Below are 24,499 nucleotides of genomic sequence, written 5' to 3'. Positions count from 1 at the left end.
TCGGTCACGTGACTCGCGGGTCGCCGATGTGCCTCATTGCCACTGCAGTGCATTTTGTTGTAGCAATTACTGGCAGATAGGATGCAAGTAGTAAATCGAGCCATGTCCTATCCCTCTCTATTGCCCTCCTCTGTTGTTGTTTTTTTTTTTTGCTATTGCACTCCTAACATAAAGGAGTAAAAAGGGTGCAAGCTGTTCTATAGCGCACGCGCTTTTATGAAAAGTTTGGCTTCGTTTGGTTCATGGGATTTAACGTCCCAAAGCAACACAGGCTATGAGGGACGCCGTAGTGAAGGTTTCCGAAAATTTCGACCAACTGGGGTTCTTTAACGTGCATTGACTTTGCACAGTACACGGACTTCTAGAATTTCGTCTCTTTTGAAATTCGACTGCCGCGGCCGGTATCGAACCCGCGTCTTTCTGGCCAGCAGCCGAGCACCACAACCACTGAGCCACCGCTACGGCTCCTATCAGTGCGGCAGGGGAGAGCTTACTCCGTGTTTACTCCCATACAGGCGTATTCTTTTTAAGTGTGTACGGCTAAGGCAGAAAGACTAAGGTCACGCCTGGTCACGCTAAAGTGCACCGCCTCGCGGATGTCGGGTGGACGAGCCGCTGGGAGTGATTTCGTTGGAACGCAGATGATCTGACAACCATTGAAAATGCGAGCGTTGCTTACATAACAGGCGGTATCCCTCATTGTCCTGTGACTAATCATCTATATTATTATGACGCTCCAGATCCCTCACTCTGACTCTGGAGCGAACGCCTCCAATAATTCCCTGCTCACCTGCTGCGTGTGGCGAGGCTGCATGGCGGCGCTCGGTTCCCTTTTGCGCCGCGTCACCGGGGGAGGTCGACCTACGGCTTCGCTGAGCTCCGCGTCCGGAGCCTTTCGCGGCTTTGGCGCCGACTCCCGCGACGTGTTGCTAGATGAAGACGCGCGTGACGGACGTCGGCGTCGTTGTCGACGCTGGAGGCGGGTCGTCGTGGCAGACGTGTCAGCAGGGGCGTTTTGTGCTCCGGACAGAACTGTCGCGGAGGACGTCCCTCGGTCCGAGACGATTGGCAGGGCCTCTGCAGGAGCAGCTTCTGCAGCTGAAGCCTCGGGTTCTTCGGGAGGCGCAGGAGGAGGCGAACGAGTTCCTGCGGACGTCATTCCAGAAGTTTTCTGGTCGGAGGCCAGAGCGCAATCTCTTGTCGTGGCTTGAGGAACAAAATGGCGGTGCTAGCCTGTTCGATGCTTCTTCGTTCTGAAACACGCGGGCACGGGATGGTGACGGACAGCACGCGCAGGGCAGCACGAGTCCTTCTTCGTCTGCGTCAATGGGCGCAAAACCGGGAGTTTGAAAGCTCTGTAGGAAACGCGGGTTCTTCTTCTTTTCTAGTGCAATACGTTTGTCGACTCGCGGTTGCGATTAGGGGCATCCTGATGTGCTTCTGTGTATTCCGACCTGTCTTATATCCTCAACGTCTTCATTCATACCGCTTTTTTTCCTCCTCGTCCAAACGAAAAGCGCCCGTGTACCGCGCGATGTCAGTGCGCAGTAAAGATAGCTACGTGGTCGAAATTTATCCGGAGCCTTTTACTACGGCGCCCCTTGAAGAACATGTGGCTTTGGGGCACTAAGCACTGTTTGTCATGCCATACTTTCCCCATATGCAGAGCAGCAGGCCAGGTAATGATCCCTTAGGCCGTGCTCTGTGCATTTCTGTAAAGTAAACCTGTCTCTATTTAACAAAGGGCAGCCCCACTAGGGTTCATCCCCACATGCTAATATTGATAAAATGGCGGCTTCGACTAACGCTGCCAACGGGCAGCTCTTGCGGAGCGCTCGTTAAGCATTTTTAGTGAGAGTGAATTACAATTCCGATTATAATTCTGAAAGCATAAGAATGTCTGATGCCACGAAATTCGCTGATTGGTCGAAAGGATTCACGCGACCTTGACATGATAACCTGCCTTGATTGGCTACCGTGATACGTCGAGAGAGGTCCCGTGGCCTTGGGATGTCAATATACCTGGCCACGGAATTCTGAGCAACATGCACAATGTGACAGGTAGCAGCTAAATTCATTGGTCGAGAGATGTGCCGTGACTCTTATTTTGCAGATGGGACACTAAGACGGGAGACGCATTCAAACTGTGCATTAGTTGTATTTTTTTTTCTTTTTTACGGAATCGGGCTTGGCATCTTTTTTTTTTCTTTTCACCTATAGGCGTTCATCATGTGCCCATGTTCACTTATCACCAGCTGCAACCGCAACAAAATTGTAAGCGATGCCATATATTTACCAAAGTACGCTTCCCGGCAAATGTTTACAAATTTTACAAAGTTACAAAGTTTACAAAGTTTACAAAGTTTACAAAGACGAGGTATACAACAGGACAAGAAAGACGCGCTCGAGAGGAACTACATAAGAACTGCATAGATGACAGCTGCAAGGAATTTCAGGCTATCAGAGTGAAAAGCGTTGAGAAGGCAACCATACGCAACGACATCAACCTCATATTAGATAAGTTGCACAAGGCCACCTCCGCAGTCACACAGCCTGGGAGGCAAATTGCTTTCAAAATTGTTATTTTCATGCGCTAGTACTTGTAGTGGCCATTCCCCGCATTTAGTCACTCAGTCTGTCTTTCTGTCTGTCTGTCTGCTTGTCTGAAGCCGATTTTGTGCGAGGCTGTTTACACACACATTCCCACATGCCCCGCAGCCTGCCCCGCCCTGCCACATGCCCCGCAGCCTGCAGCCTGCAGCTTAATTAATCACGAGGGGTTGCTCGTGACAAGCAACCTGGATTGCAACCCAACCGAAGCAACCCAAGTTCCACCGATGGCAGCACCTGCCATTGAAAGGCACTGGCGCATCACTTGACCGCTGCACCACTGTGCCAAAAGAGGGAAGGAAGAATCCCAAGTATCTATGAATGTTGAGAATGACCAATTTCGCATATATGGACATTAACCCATTATCGCTCTCTGAAAAACTACCTTACATGAACGCGAGGTCTGAACACCGCAGCCGAAGTGAAAACCGAAATGCTAGTGAACCTAATTCGCATATGGTCTAACTATGCATATCAACCATCATTTTTTAAAGCCTTTTTTTTTCTCATTGTTTAATTACAAGGATGCTGTTGTAGAGATGATTTATTAGCTACTGGTGTAGTTAGCCAGGGACACAAACATTCGCAATATTCATCAATTGCTGCAGTCATCATTTTGAGGCAAGATCAGTGTCCTGAAGGAATTTCAGAAGGTGGTGGGCGGCCTCATTATTAATGTCACGTTTTCGCGCGGGTAAATAATGGCTTGAAGTGAAACCCGTGGCACTCCTGCCCTCTTGAAGTATGCGAGGAGGACAAACTGTCCGCTTGCAATCTGGGCAGCAGGTAAGAAGACAAACTACATACAATGCATGCTGAAATTTTAAGCGAGCATTGTTTACGGACTTTAACTACGGTTAACAGTCGTCAATATATATATATATATATATATATATATATAACTTCTGAGTTTACAGGACTGTTCCATAGGTATAGCAGTGGTGCTTAAGCGTGCTTAAACATGGGCTCGAAGCAGGAAGGCGGTCGCGAAAACTTGCATTGTGAAAATGAACAAAAAGTGGAGTCAAGGAAACCAACATCGGCGCTTGGCTTGTTCTGAACAAAATATTCGCCATTTTTTTGCGGCCACTCCTGTCCGCCTACTTGTGTTTCCGTCCCATTTCAGGCCAGAATCATCATATGCTGTAGTAAAATGTTTTTCCTATCCTAAGTGTTAGTTCCAGACACATTGACCGTGAAGTCATTCTGCACATCCTACGTCACCGTGGTTGCGACCAATGGTAGATGACTAAATAAAACCAGAAGAAAATGAAACGTCTTAAAATACAGCCGTCTTTAAATTTAGCCAACCTCTCCTACCCCACCACTACGATGGCTTCTAAGCTGATGGCCGCAAAACCGCTGGGTCTGCTTATTTTAGGGAATTAAAATAAAACCTTTCGCTTGATTTCAACTCGGCACATCTCGCACCCTGACCGAGGATCATATCCCGAAAAGGAGCCAGCTGTGCGAGAGAAGTCTTTCTTTTATTTGGAAATAAAGCTGTTAGCGCCTCAATAATTTAACGCCTTTCGTCCATGTTTTGAGTTTTCAAGTTTTTATTTTTAATTGTTTTGGTGGTAATCATGAAAAAATGGCAACAGCCCGTTCATGGACTGTTTTCCCGTGCAATGTTGTGAATTTAAATGAGTACTTTCCGGAAAACAACCTGAGCGCTTGCGTTCAAGCTGTGTATAACAATTACTGGCTTCCGCCTGATTGTACTGAAACAGCGGCGCGCTTTCATTATTTGTATTTAAGATTGTTGTGTAAATATACCGACCATGAATTCTTGCATGTCAGTAAAATCTGCAGAGGCGTATGCACTCTCTATTAAAGCTTGTAAGGCGAGTTTGATGTTGTTGTTATGTCGCTTTACATCGCAGTCGATGGCCAGTTGTGTCTTCGTTGCTTGCCGGCAATGAAGGTTCAAGACTTTTCTTCCCTGCTTGTTATACACAGTAAAAAAAAAAATACGGGCTCGTCCGGGATTTGAACCCGGGACCTCTCGCACCCTAAGCGAGAATCATACCCCTAGACCAACGAGCCAGCTACGTGAACGACAAGCGTGTTCTTTTTTAATTTGGAAAAAAGCTCATCAAGCCTCCATCATTCACCGCGGTTCGTCCACGTCTTGCGGTTTTGCTCTTTTTTAATTTTTTGGAGGTGATTAGGAAAAAAATACTAGTTCCTTTTGGTGCGTTCCTTGCTTGTGCAATATGTTAACAATTTGAATGAGCAGTACTTTCCTGAAAGGCAACCTGAGAGCTTGTCGTTACAGTTACGGGCTTTCGGCTGACTGTAGTGAAACGGTAGCGCCTTAGGATGCACAGCAGGAACTTGCTCCTAAAGTTTGTTCTGCGCTCGCACCCAGTTGTTGACTGCCAATGAAACCCAATGAGGTGCATTTTAAGAATAATTCTGGGGCCATTGTGGTATATCTTAACGTATTGCCAAAAACATGATGCAAATGGTCTAATCTTTCAATGCTTATGTAAACCTTGCAGTTTCAGTTGGTACTGTCCTCGCCTAGAGTAGACAATGCTACCATAGTCAATGGCGGGCGTTTTTGTCACTAAGTTGCGGAAAAGAAGAGGTTTCCAGAGGAGTGCGTGGGGAGAAGAAGAAGTGCTCTCTATATGTATAGATTGCTATGGTGCGATCTTATGAACTGTGAAATTATTGAGGCGGAAGCCTTTAATGTCTCATCGTTGTAAGCAGCAGTTGTCGACAGAAAATGTCACGCTTTTCAATTGGTGGAAACGGTCATGACGTCACAGTGCGCGAATTTCAAACGGGGCCAATTGTACTTTGGCTAGTAGCCATGCAACCAATTGAAGGGATCGTTTAGTGATGCTCCAATTAAGTGGGGCTGAGCTTAGTTAATTGCTTAATTACCCAATTAGCCTAATTAGCTTTACTAGTCAGGCCACATAAATAAATAAAACCGATTAAGAAATTGGTCGAGCTCAGGAATCGAACCCCGGTCTTCGGCGTGAGAGACGAGCATGCTATCCACTCCGCCATGCCAGCTTTTTTTTTTCTTTATTGCCTGCCTTTGGCTCATGACATTGCACAACGAAAATACACATAACGCTATATACATACGACACTGTCGTGGTCAGCCAGCACGAGACTGGCTTCGTCACTGATAATGAGGATGGGGCACCTTTTGATCTCATAATGCTCTTGGGCCTCCACTGTATATGGCGCTCCAGAATGGCAGGCTCCCATTGTGACAAAGACGCACGACCGGCCCGAATTTATTTTCGGGAAAGCATGGACTGGTTTCTTGCAATCCAAAAAGCAGCTGCGGAGCCTCCCGAGTGGCTCTCAAGACTAGAGCCGTTGTGTATGTTGCGGGAATTTTAAGCTCCGCCATGCCAGCTCGACGGTTTGGAATGAACAAAGGCGCGTCTAGTGAATACGGTGTCTTCACTCACTCTCATCCTCCTCCATTCCCTTCCCGCGAGGTTTTGGTGTCCACCGACAAATGAGAGACAGATACATTTCCTTTCCTCAAAAACCAATTTACTGACGAGCGAGGCGTAGAACCCAATGGGCAATGGCGTTCTATGGACTCCTTGGCAGCGTTGCAAGACGCTGTCGCGTTCCACTCTTAGGGGCAGCAGTGACCACACTTTAGGTCAAAAAAGTGCCCCCCTGAATTTTGTGAGACAGTTACTGCGTAATTTCCTTTCCTCAAATACAATTTTCATTTTCTTCATTACGGCTCCTCTTTATCTATCTTCTTTCACTCCCACTTCCTCCCTTCCTCTACGGTGCTGTTCAGGTGTCCACCGAGATGACAGAGAATTACTGCGCCATTTCCTTTCCTCAAAAAGCGTTGCGTTCAAAGGGCAAGGCATCGCGCTGAACGGGTGGTGTTCCGTGGACTCTCTGGCAGCGCTACAACGCGCTGTCGCGTTCCACTCCTAAAGGCGAAGCTTAAGCGTCATTAATTAGCAGTTAATTAGTATTCAGGCATTAATCAGTAATTAACCATTAATTAGTGATTTGTCATCACTTAGTAATTAGTACTCAATTATATGTGACGCCACCGGTGCCACAGAAACAGCGAAGGTGGTGCGGAAAACGCTTCCGCCTCTACCCACTTTAGACAGTGAAAGTGCCCCCTGAATTTTTTGCGTTCAAAAGCAGCTTTCCGTCGTTAAAATGCGCCTCAGAAATTCCTGGCTTTGCCAAAGTGAAATATTAAATGTGCGGGCATAAATCATGAAGTGAATGCATATAGCTGCTCATTAAACAAGCTATGTTTTGTAGCTAGTGATTTGGCTTGGCGTTATCAAAAAAAATGGAATTGGAACTGAAATGGGGAGCAGGGTATCGTAAGAAATCTTCGCCGCCAGTCGAGAAGGCCTCTCGATTGGCCCCAAATTACATGTTCGGCGTCAGTAGTCGTCACCCATTCAATGCCGATGTCTTAAATCTCATTGGCCGAATTGAATTTTTGCCACACCCTGCTAGCTTTTCTTTTGTTTAAACCTACTGCACGACGATAACAATCAGGCTATCAAAAATTAATGCTACTGCTAAGGCTTCGTATTACTTGTTCTGACTACTACCAGAATCATATTTCGGAGTGCTTCATGACAAAATTTCGATGCAGCTTTGTTTGAGAGCGCCTTGAACTTTCAATAATTCAAAAACATTAAGGGCTACTCAGATAAGTATATGGAAGGAACTACTACTTGTATAGGCCTGCAACAGCACTGTGAAAACTTGTTACAAGTGAACGAGGAAGTCGATTTCTTCTCGAAGTAAAAAAAAAAGCCTGCTATTAGTAAGGACTCAATGCAGAGCTCCACAAGGTACAAACTGGGCTTTACTCTAGAGGATTGGTACAGGCTATGCTGCCTGGTATTTTTGCGGATATTTTCGTCATATTTGTTTGTTTGTTTGTTTGTTTAATTGTTTGTTTGTTTATTGGTTTGTTTCCAATACAAGGAAAAAGCGAAGGGAGAGCAAAGGCTACTAGCCTGACGAGGCCCTCCCTCCGCATACACTTTCGACAACATTACAAAAGAAATTTAAGAAAACAGCACACACATTTGTAGTTACACTCTACACAGTTCTATGTCATAGAGGATCTAGTACATATCACTGCACCCAAATATATAAAACAGATTTCTTGTCGTAGATGTGACAAAACGGGGGAAAAAAACATATGAACACAAATGCAAAGATCAATCATCGTGGCGAACTGATGTACATGTGAAAAGGAGGAAAAAAACAGAAAAAGGCGACATCCAACACACAGTAAAAGAGCACTGTTTTACAAAGAAACGCTACATATGGCTTTAAGAGAGAAGTCACTGGTAGCAAATTTCTTTCTCGATAACCATTGTTTTGAACGTTTATTTTTTAATAGATTTATTGACGTCGACATCATCTGGAAGTTTATTTAGAAGCACCGGAATTTGGTAATTTAAATATTGTTTCCCATAATTCGTGCGTGTTCGAGGCTTTCTGCGCTCTTGCCTTCGAAGGGCGAGCGTGTGTGTTTCAGCGGGACTGCTAAATGCGTGTAGTTTATGTTTTTGTACATACTGCAATAACTTGAAGCAATAAATTTCATCAGCTCTTAGCAGAGAATACTTTACAAACAGTGGACCTGTTGGTAAGTCTTGTGGGTGTCCTGCATATCTTTCAAGTAAGCGAAGTACACGCTTCTGGAACTTTAGTATTCGGAGGTAGTTTCTACTAGAGGTTGTACCCCAAACCAAAATGCAGTAGGAAAGTCTGGAATAAAAGAGAGTATAATAAAGAGAAACTTTAAGCCACAAAGGTATAAGTGAACTTATTCTATACAAGCAGCCGAGCGATCTACTGAGCTCCAGAGCAAGATTATCAATGTGGGTGTTCCAAGACAAATTTTAATATTTTTAATTTTTAATTTTAATTTATAATATTGAATATAGCCGTGTGCTACCAGCACCATGGAACATGTTATCATGAGCATCTTTTATTAACGCCACTATTCTGACATGACTGGTGACGCATATAACTGCCTCCATGGTGTATTTTTAACGAGTCATGAGTAATGCATCAACTTTACACTTCATATGCTGGCTCCACTTTTGTAAGGAAGCGGTGCTCGGCGTTTCGGTGTAGGGAAGACGAGCGCGAGGCTAGCCTAGAAAAATATCGCGTTGTTCGGAAAACCGGTGGGTACCCCACCACCCTGGACATCGAAACACACACCTCCACTATGCGAGGCAGATGTTCATACCGCATGGAGAGAGTAAAAGAAAGGAAATAAATCCAACCAGTGCTAACGGAAGGCGTCTCTTGTTCTATTTAATGTTTGAATGGGCGCTGACGAGCCTGCATTCGCAAATTGCGTCATTATTAGGTGTTTCGAGGTATTGTTCCAAGACAGCGCTTGCACCATAATTTCTTGAAAACAATAAGCGCCAATATAAAGATCTCAGAACTAAGCGATTTCCCGCCCATTTTTCACCCGTACACTAAGTAGTCTTTTTTTTCCTTTCCCCTTTACGACAATGGGTTTCGACTTTCTGCCGTTGTCTTAGTGTTGTGTAATTGAGAAACCTGCAGGAACTGACTAGGAAATCTGGACTTCTGCGTCCGAACATTACTCTAGGAGCAGAATTAGACATCGAATTCTACATCTGCTTTTCCTGTTGGAAACATCTAACAGTTTTCGCAAGAACCATTATGTGTGCGAACTCAGTATGCGATAACTGAACAAAACTTTTGGTGCAATTTGTCTTCCAAGTTTGATGCAATCAGCTTCAAGCGCTTCCACATCTCGCCAGCTCTGCCTGGCTGCGTCTAAATTCGAGAGACCAACTGCATAGAAAGATAGCAACACGGGGAGAAGCCACAGCAAAGTAACACTCGAAAATCTGACGAAAAGGCGCATGCTTTATTCTGACTTTTTACTATTATCGAAGGAAGTGTTCTTACTTTAGCACACATAACAACCCGACAACTATACTGTTTCGAACATTAAATGAAAGAGGAAAAGAAAAGTGTTCAAGATATACCTAGTTAAGAATTTGCTAAATTTTTCTTCGTGAGGCTGACGGTGATTGAAGAATGCCTAGTGATCGACCCTTACATTTCGACGTAATCTGGCTGGGCAGACAAACCTGTCTTGCTCGTTTTTATATTTTCTGATGTGCAGACCAGCAAGTAAAAACTTCCTTTGCGTGTGGCGTGAGATGAATGCTGACGTTTCCGGCTATCGTCTGAAATGCCTTCTCCTCAAGGTTCGTTGGGCTTAAATGTGCGAAAATAATTAAACATTACTTTTGGAGTTCCCAGAGTTATTCTTTTTTTTTTTACACCACATGCGACCTTCTCCCTCTGAAGACTCCTAAAAACGAAATTGCTAAAGAGAGAACGAAAAAAGGTATGAAATGCCTTTCTCCCTCCTCTGAAGACTCCTAAAAACGAAATTGCTAAAGAGAGAACGAAAAAAGGTATGAAATGCTTGAATAAAGTGGCTTCAGCACTACATTTAGCATGAGAAAACATGACTATCATTTCATCGCTGAAATCTATCTTAACAGCAGTGAAGTAATTGTTTTTTTTTAATAGTACCCCTCGTTATGTATGTCATGAACAATGATTAGAACCGATGCTTGGGCGACTTGGTATGCCATTTCAAAAGAACTGCGCGACTTTTGACAGGACGAAAGGAAAGACACAGGAAAACAGGCGCCGACTTGCAACAAGAGTTTTATTGCTTGGAACGAGGGAACATATAATACACAACAAACAACACGAGGAAAAACTTGGTGACGACTGACGCTCGTTCATACACAGGAGCAACCGAAAAAATGTACACAACACCAGCATCACTTCCCAGTGACCAGAAACCCTGATCCTTTGGCTGATGGCTATGGGGGGGGATTGCCAACGCATGTGTCTTTGCACGGTTTCAGTAATTTCACGCGTTACCTTATTACTGTTCCTGCACAATACCTTTGTTTGTGTGAAGCCTGGGTAGCAAGGTTTAGTTTTGCAATCTCTGCAATGTATGCCGAGATGCCCTTTCACAGTTTGGTACACCTCGTTATTGCATTCCCTTAGGCGTTCATTAATACATCTTTCCGTCTGGTCTACGTATTGCTTACCGCAAGATAATGAGATGCCACAGACACACTCTTCACATGCGACGAACTGATTCTCGTGCTTTGTAGTGCATGCCCTTGTGGAATTAATTGGTGTTATTTCTTGCGCATCTTTGCGAGCCTACCTGGAGCCGAAAACACAACTCTGACGTGGGCTTGAGTGCCATTCTTTTTTTTAGACTATGTGAGAAATGATGAATGTAGGCAATAGCTGTAGTGTTCTTTTTTCTAGGTGGGTTCTGTCTGTTCAGCCTTGTTTCTCCTTAACCTACTCAGGACTGCTTCTGACACAGACAAGCAGCTGCTAGGGATAATCCGCCTTCACAAGAGGACCTGTGTGGTGATCGAACATTTCTTGCATAGAGTGAATGCAAGATTTAATTAGCGAATTGTTACAGCAAGACTTGGTAATAAGGGAGTAATTACTCAATGGCATCCACCCGAGCGCAGCCGTACGGCTACAAAAAAAGCTATACAGCTTTCTCAGAAACTTCGTAGTTAATGAAAAATTCGTCCTGGTCCGGGGTTCGAACCCGGGACCACCACTTCACCGGAGCAGTCGCTCTACCAATTGAGCTAACCGGGACGGCAAGCTTACGGTAGGGCGAGAGCGAATTGATCAATAACTCGAAGTGGGAACTCAACAGTGTTGGTCAAATATTTAGGGGAATCCCCCAAGCTGGAGTAGATTTGTAATAAGGGAATAATTACTCAATGGCATCCACCCGAGCGCAGCCGTACGGCTACAAAGGAAAGCTGTACAGCTCTCTCAGAAACTTCGTCGTTAATGAAAAATTCGTCCTGGTCCGGGGTTCGAACCCGGGACCACCGCTTCACCGGAGCAGTCGCTCTACCAATTGAGCTAACCGGGACGGCGAGCTTACGGTAGGGCGAGGGCGAATTAATCAATAACTCGAAGTGGGAACAGTTAGCCCTATTGGTAGAGCGACTGCTCCGGTGAAGCGGTGGTCCCGGGTTCAAACCCCGGACGAGGACGAATTTTTCGTTAACTACGAAGTTTCTGAGAAAGCTGTATAGCTTTCCTTTGTAGCCGTACGGCTGCGTTCGGGTGGATGCCATTGAGTAATTACTCCCTTATTACAAATCTACTCCAGCTTGGGGGATTCCCACTTCGAGTTATTGTTCAATTCGCTCTCGCCCTACCATAAGGTTGCCGTCCCGGTTAGCTCAATTGGTAGAGCGACTGCTCCGGTGAAGCGGTGGTCCCGGGTTCGAACCCCGGACCAGGACGAATTTTTCATTAACGACGAAGTTTCTGAGAGAGCTGTATGCTTTCCTCTGTAGCCGTACGGCTGCGCTCGGGTGGATGCCATTGAGTAATTACTCCCTTATTACAAATCTACTCCAGCTTGGGGGATTCCCCTAAACATTTGACCAGCAAGACTTGGTGATCGAACATTTCTTGCATAGAGTGAATGCAAGATTTAATTAGCGCATTGTTACAGCATGACTTGGCAACGGAAAACCTTCTCTCGACGGAACTTGATGGGAGGGAAATAGTGGGTTCAAGTCTGGCTGATGTCCACATGGTTTTCCTACCAGCGGTGATGCAGTGGCAGAGAGTGGCAAAATTTTTTCGCTGTTTTTTATTTTCTTAAAGAACCCATCCAATCAATATCGTATTTTGTTATCCAAGTATTGTCGGCACACCGAAAATCCGCATCACCTACCAGCTGGCTTAATGACTGTCGAACCGTAAGCCCAAAAAAGTTTGGCATCTGTACACATGGTAGTCAATCCGACCTAGTGCACCTACAGAGATTTTCAGAAGCACCCAGACAGCAAGGTCAGCTTTTGCGTTTATAAATGGCGGCGCGACAGTGAACTATAGCGTGGGCAGTACAGCCGCAGATCACTCCTTGTTTATATGCTCATCCTGCTACAAAGCGAACAAACTAGCATGTCACTGCGACAAGGCGTACAACAGAAGCTGGATCGCGGCTCGGTACGAGCCAAGCGCTCGCGTGACGCAGTTTGATGTGTCTTTGACTATGCAGTATTAGTTTTAGCGAATAATGAACAAATTCACATTGCAGCACCTGTGCTCGAGGCGAGGATGTAGTCATGTAGAGCGCTGACGCATTACTTCGCTTGGAAAAGCGTCCACATGTGCATGGGTAGAAGCCGGAACAAGAGCCGACGTTCTAATTAACGGTTGGATAAATATTTAAAAGCGCATGAAAAAAACTTCCATCTCGCATCAACGAGCTAAGGTGACGGAAACGTGCTGGTTATGGGGGTGAAAGTACTACCGTGATATACCAAGCAGTTGTCCCGGTACCCGTGAAAGCACTGTAGCTAAAAAAGTTCATAAGCAAGAGTCAACTACGAAAGAAAAACAACATAGCATCACCAATGCGTTAAAATCTGTCCATAGTCGGCCAGCTGTTCATCGTACTCCACACATCTTACCCACACGCCGTGCTCTTCGTAAACACAAAACGTCCATCAGCGAACGCTGCTTAAAAAATTACACTAAAATAATGTGTCTGTCGATGTTCCTTTCACCGCTGGTGTTACAGCACGCATGTCCGCACAGAGCGCTCGATCCGCCGCCATGGTAGTGTCGGATTGGCCTGTATGGGGGCGCGCGGGTCAGCTCATTGTGCCAAGGAGGCCTCGGCAATGGCAGCCACCAGGGGCGAGTCCACCTCCTCCTGCCAGGGCAGTGTGCAGCGTCCGTCGAAGTCGTCCAAAAAGAGGTCGAATACGGCCACCGGAGCATCGCCGATTCCGTCGGCGTACGAGCGGCGCATGCGCAGTTGCAGCTCCTCGGGGCCAGCATACAGTGCAATCTGAGTGGAAGAGAGGCACGCGCGTGTGTTTAGCGCAGGAACTCGAAGACGTAATGAGAACTGCCTCAACTACCAGCTAATACTGCACTCTCCTCAGCTGCTGTTGTGTCCCCTCTCACACTTCTCACATGAACGACTTGAGGTGACCTTGTTCAGCCCGATCCTTGGCTCGATCCTCCTTTCGGGCTCATCTAAATCAGGTTTGGTGCCATATGAACCTTCTCGTGGCCAAGTAAACAGCAGGAGAAAATACTCTCCTGCTGAAATCAATAAACCGTGCTTTGCTGCATTCATGTGCATGTCTTATGGCAGTTTAGGTTTCACCGCACATAGAGTACCTTTGCTTTATTTAACTCTTTGAATGACTATTTTTACTCATGCACAGTCTTAGCACCCACCTTATCGGGCTGTATTGTGCTGTAGTTCTTTGCAGCGACGGTTTAAATACTGTACTTGAATCAAACTTCACAGAATGCTGGTGTCACCAGAGCCGCTCCGACTCTCTTCTTCGGCTAGAAAAACTCAACCTCTATTTTCAGTGCATGTCCTATCATCCGCTTCTATTCGAATGGGAACAACGCGGAAGCCCTGTTCACAGGCCATTCTCAAATGGCTCGCTCCGGCGTCAGCATCGCGCCGCACCACTCAAGCTGCTGCACAGTGCAACGCTTCCTGACCCCTCTACGAGGAGCTATCCGGATCGGATAAGACATGGCTGAGCCGGAAGAGCAGGAAAGCTAGGTAACGGTGAATAGAAGAGAGCAAAAGGAAAGGGCTGGGTTCACGTAACTGAGATGATATGACAGGCATTGAGAAATAAGGAATACGTTGCTTAAATGAGAGAAACGGCGACGCCTGACCCATCGAGCTTAAAGCCTGGAAGGCACTGGGCGGCGTACCTCGGTGCCGTTCGCGCTGCTCGCTCCGAGTGCCCAGACGCACTCGTCGTCGTTGTCGAAGGCGTGCTTGAGCAGTCGGCAGACGTGGTCGTAGCTGGTCTTGTGGGTCTGAACCGTGGGGCCGTTGAAGACACTGGAAGGCGTTGCCGCGTCCAGAAGCCGAGGGTAGCTGAGAGGCAGCGTCGCGTTGAATACATCGGCGCCCAACTGCGTCAAGCGCGCGCCCACGAACTGTATAGGGTGTTTCCTCGAAGAATTCACACGATTTTAAAAAATACACTTTTTGAGTTAGAAGAGCGCTTATTTTGGTATGGCAATGCCAATGGCGTAGTGCATCAGAATACAGCAAAGACGGGCTGACCAGCAGGCTGATTAACTAATGATGAATAGTTAACTTTTTAATTATTACTGATAGTCTCCTTACTTATAGAGACGGGTGTTGCCCACCGTAATTAATATCTATATCAGTTTTTACCATTTCGAAAACGCGCTTACCCTCCGCGCTGTGGCCGAACAAATTTTGCCTATTTCGACGAGTTACGCTATCTTGCAGATATCTTGCAGATATAACTATCTTGCAGTTATTCCCACCCACCTCCCTTCCTTTGTCGAGGATGCACCGCACTTTCTCCGCATAATAGAATCTCTGAATGACGCTTCCATTATCCCAGCAGATAGCATATTTGTCACACTTGACGTCGCCGCTTTGTACACAAATATTCCCATAAATGAAGGTATCGACGCGCTCTCCAAAATTCTAACTCAAAGTGCTCACCCGCACGAAACTGAAGTGTACCTCGCGCTACTTGAATTGGTACTAACACTCAACTGCTTTGAATTCGATTCTTCTTACTACCTTCAAGTAATTGGAACAAGCATGGGCACTCCCTTCGCACCCACCTACGCGAACATTTTTATGGGGCTACTAGAATCTAAACTTCTAAATTCATTTCTGAAAAAACCACTTATATACCTGCGTTACATAGACGACATTTTCATGATATCGGAGCATGGGGCTGAGATCCTGAAGGCATTCGTCACACATTTCAATTCATCCCACTCCAGCATTAAATTCACCTTCAACTCCTCGAAAACGCAAGTCAATTTCTTTGACACCACTGTCCATTTAGAAAATAGCAAGCTCAAAACCACACTTTACAGGAAGCCTACTGACCGACCGCAAATACTTAGATTTCACTAGCCATCGTCCAAGACACTGCAAACAAGGTATATTCGTAGGACAGGCAACGAGACTAAGAAGAATATGTAGCGACGACGACGACTACCTGAAACACCTCCACTCGCTAAAAAACACACTAATCATCAGAAACCATCCACAGACAACCCTTAATAATACGTTCCAACGAGCAACCACTTTGAAACGAGATGTAGTTCTTAAGAAACGAACAAAAGCTAACAGTCAACGACCTCCTGCACTTATAACGAAATACTCAAACGCGCTTCCAAACATAAACAATATTCTGCGGAAATACCACCCCATTTTAACTGGTAACGACCGTCTCATGAAAATATTTCCCGACGCACCAAGGTAACATACAGACGCAACACAAACCTGAAGGACATTCTGGTGCATGCTAGGCTCGGTAAGAAACCACCACCGACAGTAACTTCATGCTCGCGACCTAGATGCAAGACATGCAAACAACTAATAACGAAAACCACGCAAAGGACGATACACAGGGAAGAAGTAGACAGGACGAGCGTCCTGTCTTCCCTGTCTTCCCTGTGTATCGTCCTTTGCGTGGTTTTCGTTATTAGTTCATGGATTACCAACTAGCCCCCCATCGTACACTCCTTCAGTACATGCAAACATTGACAAAGGGACACTACGGTTAGAAGTACGGCAAGCGATTTCAGTTTCGATATAAAGACCAGTTTTGACTGCACATCGTCCAATATTATCTACATGCTCCAGTGCTCCTTCTGCCAGAAACAATATATCGGAGAAACCGGGCAAACAATGAGTGCCAGATTAAACAGGCACCGGGCTGACAACACGGAATGAACAGAGGGCAGTGTCGACCGATTTTAATCAACGCCATCACAAATTCGATTAACTCAAATTGTTCATTCTTCAGTCAGGCTTCAAATCGACTAGGGACAGAAAATACAGAGAAGCATTCCTAATCCACAAATTTAAAACACTGCAACCAACAGGGATTAACATGTCCAGAGGAAAACTGGAATCTCTCAGGTACATTCCAGGGTTAGCATAATTTTAAATTAACAGATGTCTTGCACGTGGTCAGACCATTTCCTAGAACCTCGCATAAGTATATTATTGCTCTTTGCACCCTTCCCACGTCATATCTTCCACCACATTTCCGGCCTTCTTACCCTCTCCCTTTGTGCACTTTTTTTTCTTCTTCTTCTTTTCCCCTCATCCCCTACTATCAGTTCTCGGAAACCATGACATTCCTGTTACCCCCTTCACCCCCACCTTTTGGCTTTCTCTGAACTCGAGCCATTCCACCCCCCCGCCTGCCTTGTCCTTCCTTAGAAATACCCCCCTTTCTTTCTCCTTCCAGTGCCAGCCTATTTTGTTTGCCTTGTTCTCATTTCCCTGTGCCACGCTGATTAATCCTCTTACCCGAGTTCTACAGGTCCACCCAGCGCCTCCCCCCCCCCCCCCCCCCCCCCCGTCGCAGCCCCTTCAAAGCCTTTGTTCATTACACACCCCCAGGATATAAGTTTTTCCACTATAGCAGCTTAAGGAATCAAGATTCACCTCCCTCTCCTTCCTGACACTCATCCCCTCTCACACCACCTTCCTTCCCCCACCCGGGGCATTCCTCCTCGGAGCGAAGGCCCTATTTAATCCCTGCCAATGATGAATGCTTTGCCCAGACGAAGATAAGTCCTCTTGTCGAAACGTTGGCTCAAGCAACCTGAGGTTTTCCCCTCCGTTGTTCATTTTGTGATCGCTTAATGGAAAGGTTGCTTTGCCTGAAAGCTTCCCGAAATCGCATGTGGTTTGGCGCGATGAAGCCAAAATTTCTTGGGCCACAGCACTGAGGATAACCCTTTTTCCAAATTCTAGAACCTGATATGGATATTACTTACGATGGGCTACATGGCTCTCAATATTTAAGGATAGTAGCAGAAATAGTTAAAAAGAACTATTTACTATTAGTTGACCAGACTGCTAGTCATAACTTCATAGCTGTATCCTAATGTACTACACAGCTGTCAACGCTATGCCAAAAAAAGCGCTCTTCAAACTCAACAGGCCTATTTTTTTTTAATTACGTAATGTCTTAGGTGAAACATCCTGCGTGTAGTAAAAGACTGCAGCCCACAGTACAGTTCCAAGCGACGTTAAGGAGAAATTATGTTCACATGTATCGATAATCGCCGCGTTCTAATCTAGGAAAAGTCAAAAATGAAAAACTGTAGCCTACATCGTCCTCAAGGTTAAGCGGAAGGTTGAAGTGCATTTTTTCAAAGGCGTGGCACATTTTTGGGTGGTTTCCTCCGAAAGCTTTGGCTTCTAGAGTAGCGTGCGGAACAACAGCACAGACTCTTCACCGGTGATCAGCGCTCTATTAGTGAAGCAACGCGTTTGTTAGTAACACGCGGTGCTATGTGCTTCCACCATATGCGCGGTCTTCGCCCTTTCTCATGAACCTTCAAAAGGCGCTACAGCACGCTTCTGCTTACGACACACCAGTTTATTTAGCGTCCGCCCAGCTGAATACCGCTGGAAGAAAACCTAGAAAAGATCGCTTCATGCTCGGCGCCATCTTTTCCATCTGCTTTGATGCTAAGTTCGGCCTGAGGTTCGCCGCGGTTTCCGGACAGTGTTCACCGGAGCTTCCAGGAGTCAGGAGCTGGAACGACTCAGATGTCTAATATAGGTATCACCGCCAGTGACAGTTTTCACAAGCAAGCTGCGATGACTTCACCACGACTTTGTAGCGGAAGCTACTTTGGCCACGAACTTGCGTTTTCGCTGTGGCGGTGCTCCGAGGAGGCACACTGCTTGCCTCGTCGCATATCCTGGCCGAGCCGAGCTAAGCCACCGCCAATTTTTTGCTGTTCAGGTCTCTGAGGCTAGGGTACAGCGTTATCAATTTCAAAACGGCACTTCCGGAAACAATTTTTATTGAGATAGCTCAGAAGCCTCAGTAGCAAAAAAAAAAGTTATTCATAAAATTCGCTGGTTGACTGTAGGACGCGACGTCATCAGACCGGATTATTCCCTTGGCTGGAGGAAAGTGACGTCACGAGACTGGATAATTAGATCTTAAAGGAAAGTGATGTCACCACACCAGAACTGCTTTCACTTCTGGTAAATACAACATCAAGCTATCATGTTTTGCAACACATAATGTATTTAGATATGCCTGTCAATATTTTGATTGGCGTCACGATTTTCAGTGGAGTGGCCGAAAAGAAATTCACAATTTTTTTAACGGACTTCTTTCAACAAAAGATTCGTCTTTTGCTGACAAAACAATATCAGCGTAGCCCCAGAGAATCAAGCAACCGAATTTTGCTAAGGGCAGCAATTACATCGAGTAATCTCTCATGTCATTTCGGTACAAACTTCTCCTGAACACTTGCGACAATGCAGCTGCAACTGCACAAACGGTCCGAATAGCGCCATAGCATCGCAACCTGTACGAGATGTGTAGCCCAGCATATGTGAAACATAAAGGCGAAAGCCTTTAATGGCTCATTCTCCCGTGCGTCCTTCCGGCGTTACATCCAGCGCCTGGGGTGACTCATCGACGAGCGCAGCTGCCAAAAGGCAATCGACATCTTCGTCGACAGGTGGAGCTATCGGCGCAGGGGCGTCTAAAGCCCCTCGATAATTTGAAAGTAGCGACACTCTCCTCCACTCCGGCGTTTTCCTCCTCGAATATCCTCGCCCGCCGGCTGCGCGCGCTGCACACGGCACGCTTTTTTGGGCGTCGCTCGCTCGCCGTCCGGGCAGTTGGCTGGCACATGCGCGCGCTCTTAAGTTCGCGCTTTTTCCACGCTCTGTTATTGAATAAAAACACGAGAAAGACATGCGACACGCGTGACTACCACGAGCCACATAAATTAGCGTCTCGTACGCGCAATGAAAGTGCCAATTACGAGCGCTTGCGGCACGAACAAAACCACTTGCTGCATACATCTCACATTCTTTTTGACTTTTCAATACCGTCTGTCTCAACACGGCATAGTATATGAAGCATAATATTTACAATATATTTGAACATTCCTGAATATTTTCTGCATACCAATGTTCAGTTAAATGTAGATTCACTTCGAACTAATTATCGCGGAAGTACAGTTAATGAAGTTGTTCACGAGTGGAGTTTCAGAAGTGGGATGGTTGCTGGGAACAAGCTGGGGCATTTGCTTCGATGGCCGTCCTGAAATTTTTCATTAAGGTTCAGTCTGAGTTGACACCGCGCAGTGCACATGCAACGGCTTAATCGTTTTTGTAGTTGAGAATTTTCGCGGCGGCTTGAAAAGAATATGAACTTTTTTCTATTAAGCATGAAACGACTTCACCTCCCGCTGTCGGCGACATTGAGCTGATGTCGAGCTGAAGCCGAGAGCCAAAGATCCGCGCACCAATTTTCCGTCATCCAAGGAAAGTGTCCGCACCCCAAAATTTGGCCCTCTCAACCACCGAAATTTGACCTTGTCCGAATTTCATCAACATTGGTGTCAAGCCTAATTTTAATATGACCAATTCAATGGTGAGCTCCAAAATTAGGTGGGCTATCCCCAAAATTTGTCTCTCTGGAACCCATAAATTTGACGTCGTCCATATCTGACCAACATTGGGGTCCAACCTAATTTGACTATAAGAAACTCAGTGTTGGCTTCCAAATTTAGGTAGACCACCCCCAAAGTTTGGCACACTTGGGCATTTTCCACCCACATTCTATTCCTTTTTAAATCCGCTTAAAGAGATGTTACGTTAGGAAAAAAAGACTGATAGCAACGACCGTGACAAAACCCAAGAGAAAGTAGGGTCTTAGCAATTTGGTCAGCCACAGTCAAGGCTATCCTAAAGCAAGTGCCTGACTAATATAAGTCTTGAGTATAAATACAGTCACAATATGACACACAGTTTTTCAGATGCAATGTTTACGACAGATGAGTCGTGTAGTTTTGCGCCGAAAACACACATAAAAACCAAGAATAAGCCAGCTGTGGACATCTGTCTCCCGTTGGGTGCAGTCTTCAAAACAAAACACAGAAAACAAAAACATACTTAGGGAAATGAAACAGCTCAGATGTAGGCCTATAGTTTTTGAACGAATGACGTATTCAACAAAAGGCTACGCGACCAAGCAAATTATCACAAACTGTAGCAATGAATATACAAAAATGGCATGCATTGGATATTTACAATACCTGAGTACATTCAGGCAACAATGGAAAGCACTGAAGTGAATAAAAAATGAATTCTTTATGTGAAAGCAATATGAGGTCTTTTCCGAGAATGTGGCATTGATAATCTCACCTGGTAGAAGCGTAACGGTTCAGCAAAACAACAAATAAGCGGACATCGTTAGACAAGTTGCACTCATAAAAAAAATCTAGATTAAATCTCGCTCGGGACATGCGCCGCATTACTGCGATGTGCACCATTGCCAGAGGTACGAAAAATTTACCGCACCGCGGATACCGCTGCACGCATACCAACACTTTTGCTTCCACACTTGCTAACACATGCAAACACATTGTATGCATCAGCCGTCGCTATTATAGCACGTTGAGCGGAACCATGAAGTGACAACAATAACACGCATAACGACGCAAAATGATCAGTGAATTAAGTGGGGTTGTTGGCTTTGTGATGCGCATGCATGCAGTTTCAGTATACACAGTCGCTTGGAAGAAATGCACAGTTGCAACTTGCTCGCAGAGGTGGGCAGTCTTCGTCAGGGTAAAGTTCTTGCGGCCGATGTTGTGCAGCCGCTTTTTTCTTCTAATGCTGTCTTTCTTGCCGCTCGGAATCGCGAAAAGAACAAAGGCTTTTTCACGCCGGCTTGTGCACTGAAGTGCGCAGCAACTCGGCATAGTGCTGCACAAAAAGAACGCGAATAACGCGAAGTGCAAGCGCGCAATGCCAGGGAGCTCGGTCGTAGCAGCGGCGGCTGGCCAAAAAATGGCGCCGACGAAAAATGAAAACACAAAAAGAGCGAACTTTCCGCGCGCTTTTCCCGGAGACCGCCCGCGGAGCCAATCACCGTTGAGAAAAGCGCCGATGGGAGAGGTGAGAGAGGAGGATCGGCGAGGGAGCGCGGCGCGGCGGCATAGTTCACAGAAAGACGCTACTTTCAAATTATCGAGGGGCTTTAGGGGGCGTCGAGCGCTGATCCGTCGTTAGTCGGTGTGCGGTAGCTAGTGGAGAAGGATGGCTCCCAAGCGGCGCAGCCATAAAAAACATAGGCGGTCACTGGCTGTCGAAGTAGCGCGACAAAGGCTTTCGCCTAGCGCACTTTAGGCTGCCAACGTGCCCCCACAGTTTTTATTACTGAACTTTTACTAGCATGTTCTTTGAAGCTTTTTACGTTTCTAAATGTTTTCACACGCGCTATTTCAGGCTACATAGAGGGTGCTTCACCTGACTTTACGCAATTTTTTCAATTAAGTTTTTTGAGTTAAAAGACCACTTTTTTAGGCATAGTATTGCCAGCAGTGTGGTATATGGGAATACAGTTAACACGTGCTAACTGGCAGCCTGGTTAACTAATATTGAATAGTTAACTTTTTAACTGTTACTGTTGGGCTCCTTAATGACTGAGAGGCCTGCAGACTATCATAAGTAATATCGATATCAGTTTTTAAAATTTCGCAAATGCGGTTATCCTCGGCGATGTGGCTAAAACAAATTTGCCTACATCGCGCCAAAATACATGCACTTTCGAAATGGCAGGCAATGCAACCTTTCCAGTGCACGTAACACGTCGAGATAGACCAAATTTATTGGACTACAGCCGAGGGTAAACGCCTTTTCAAAATTCTCAAAACTGATATGGATATTACTTATGGTGGGGTACACACCTTTCAATAATCAATAAGCCTATGCTGCAACAGTTAACAAGTAAACCATTCAATATTAGTTAACCAGCCTCGTAGTTAGGACATCTTAGCTGTATTCTGATGTCCTAGACCTCCGAAAATGCTATGCCGAAAAAAAGCGGTCTTCTAACCCGAGAATCTTATTTTTAAAAATTATGTAAAGTCTTAGCTGAAAAACCCTGTTTATGCAGCACCTGTGTGACCTCCGTTCCGCTATCAAGTTACCCACACACCATGCTGGTGGTACGATAAACACAGACTGGGAGTCGAGATGACTTGCCGATATGGAATAGACGATCTTCGTGTAGTACACGGGATTCGACGTCTCGTTAAAGACGTGCTCCAGGATGGCATTGTACGAAGCTGCCGCGAACTGTCGCCTTCCGGGACAATCCAGCACCCCCTGCAGCAGAGGTAAGGGTTTGGTTTAGTTTATGAAGTTTAACGTCCCAAAGCGACTCAGGGTATGAGGGACACCGCAGTGGAGGGCTCGGGAAATTTCGACCACCTGGGGTTCTTTAACGTGCACTGACATCGCACAGTACACGGGCCTCTACAATTTCGCCTCCAAAGAAATTCGGTCGCCGCGGCCGGGATCGAACCCGCGTCTTTCGGGTCAGCAGCCGAGCACCATAACCACTGAGCCACCGTGGCGGCTGCAGCAGCAGCAGAGGTAAGGTTTATCGGATGAGCATAGACCCATGGTTTCCGTTTCAAGCAGCAGTGGTATAACGTTGGCTTGGAATGCCGTAACCAAAAGATCGCACGGTCACTTGCTGAACAGAGAAATTGTTTTGCAGGTTTCTCTCGAAAGAGGTAGCCTAATGAATGCTGTCCGTGTGGTCATACGATCGAGGTGTCTAAGGATCGGAGAAAGAATGCTAAAATTTGGAAACAATACAAATTTTAGCTGATTAATCGGATATGGGTCACCTCGCACTTTCCGATCCCTACCAGAGATTCATTTAGGGCCGCGCCTGCTTCATCGTCCAGCATTTTACACCTCTAGCATTTAGTCCGACGCCCGGCTACAACCAACCCGTAGCCGTCTGGTAAAATTGAATCTGTGTACATATAGACGTAAGATTGCACTCTAACAGTTGCAAACGTGATTCCTGGCTCAAGCGTTGTGTGGTTTATAGGGCTTATATCGTGGTAAAGAAAATTGTAGGGGACAATTTATCTCCTTCTCAAGAGTATGGTGCAATAGCGGTAATGTGTTATTGCCCATATATGCAGTATTGGTCATCGTATCTTAACATTCATGGATACCCGGAAATCCTCGCATCACTGCTGCTGCAGTAGAGGACTGGTTGAGCGATGAGCTACTGCCGTGCAATGGCAGGTGCTGCTACCGGTGTTGCTTATGAGACCAAGTTTGCTCTCCCCAAGGAATACATCGCGACCAACCATTAATTTAACTGCCACCTGCCACAGCGCAATTTGCTCTCAATCCGGTGGGCAGTTGTGATGACGTCACAAAGTCACATGACCTAGGTGGCCCATCTGCCTCCTAGGTTGCTTCTCTGGGGACTTTTTGTGCGACACAAGCTCCTTAAGTCTATCGCTTTAAAATTTAGCGCCACACGCAGTACCCGTACAAGAATGTCAAGAACGTTGGTGAAAATGCGAGCCAAAGCGGCGACTAAGTGCACTGATGGAGTCTCACGCCACTGAGTTTTAGATGCGCAGATGAGATTTCATAAAGTTTAGGTGTCAACGTACAGGATTGATTCCTCTTTGGAGAAAGCACGGTAATCCTGGTGTGCTAAATGTAACCTGTTTTGAAAAAGTCACTTAGGAGATATCAGTTCGCGCTATTCGTTCAGGCGCTTCAAAGTCAGCGTGACTGAAGCCTGTCTGGTCGGAACAGTTTGTGCTGGAAAACAAAACACTAAAAAATTGGCAGTGGCTTAGCTGTGGTTAAGCCTGGATATACAAGCCAAAAACGTTAAGTTACGCTTGGTTTGACGTCATGGCTGTCGCAGTT

At 45.9% G+C, this 24,499-nt stretch overlaps 1 protein-coding gene and 1 non-coding gene across 2 annotated transcripts in view; both read right to left on the bottom strand.

The window, feature by feature from the left end:
* Nucleotides 1-4,587: 4,587 nt before the first annotated feature.
* On the bottom strand, nucleotides 4,588-4,659 carry TRNAP-AGG (transfer RNA proline (anticodon AGG)). The gene has a single exon. It is a non-coding gene; the product is annotated as a tRNA-Pro (tRNA).
* Nucleotides 4,660-13,357: 8,698 nt separating this feature from the next.
* Nucleotides 13,358-24,499, bottom strand: part of LOC149333271 (uncharacterized) — a 36,252-nt gene continuing 25,110 nt past the window's right edge. The window contains exons 10-12 of the mRNA XM_089557693.1: nucleotides 22,790-22,912; nucleotides 14,452-14,658; nucleotides 13,358-13,552 (exon numbers count right to left, since the gene is read on the bottom strand). Coding sequence (XP_089413819.1) covers nucleotides 13,358-13,552; nucleotides 14,452-14,658; nucleotides 22,790-22,912 — 525 coding nt within the window. The remainder of the gene's footprint in view (nucleotides 13,553-14,451; nucleotides 14,659-22,789; nucleotides 22,913-24,499) is intronic.

The sequence above is a fragment of the Amblyomma mixtum genome, chromosome 8 (assembly GCF_055824585.1).
Source record: "Amblyomma mixtum isolate Tamu chromosome 8, ASM5582458v1, whole genome shotgun sequence".
NCBI classification, from domain to species: Eukaryota; Metazoa; Arthropoda; class Arachnida; order Ixodida; family Ixodidae; genus Amblyomma; species Amblyomma mixtum.
This window is presented reverse-complemented; position numbering and strand designations above follow the sequence as displayed.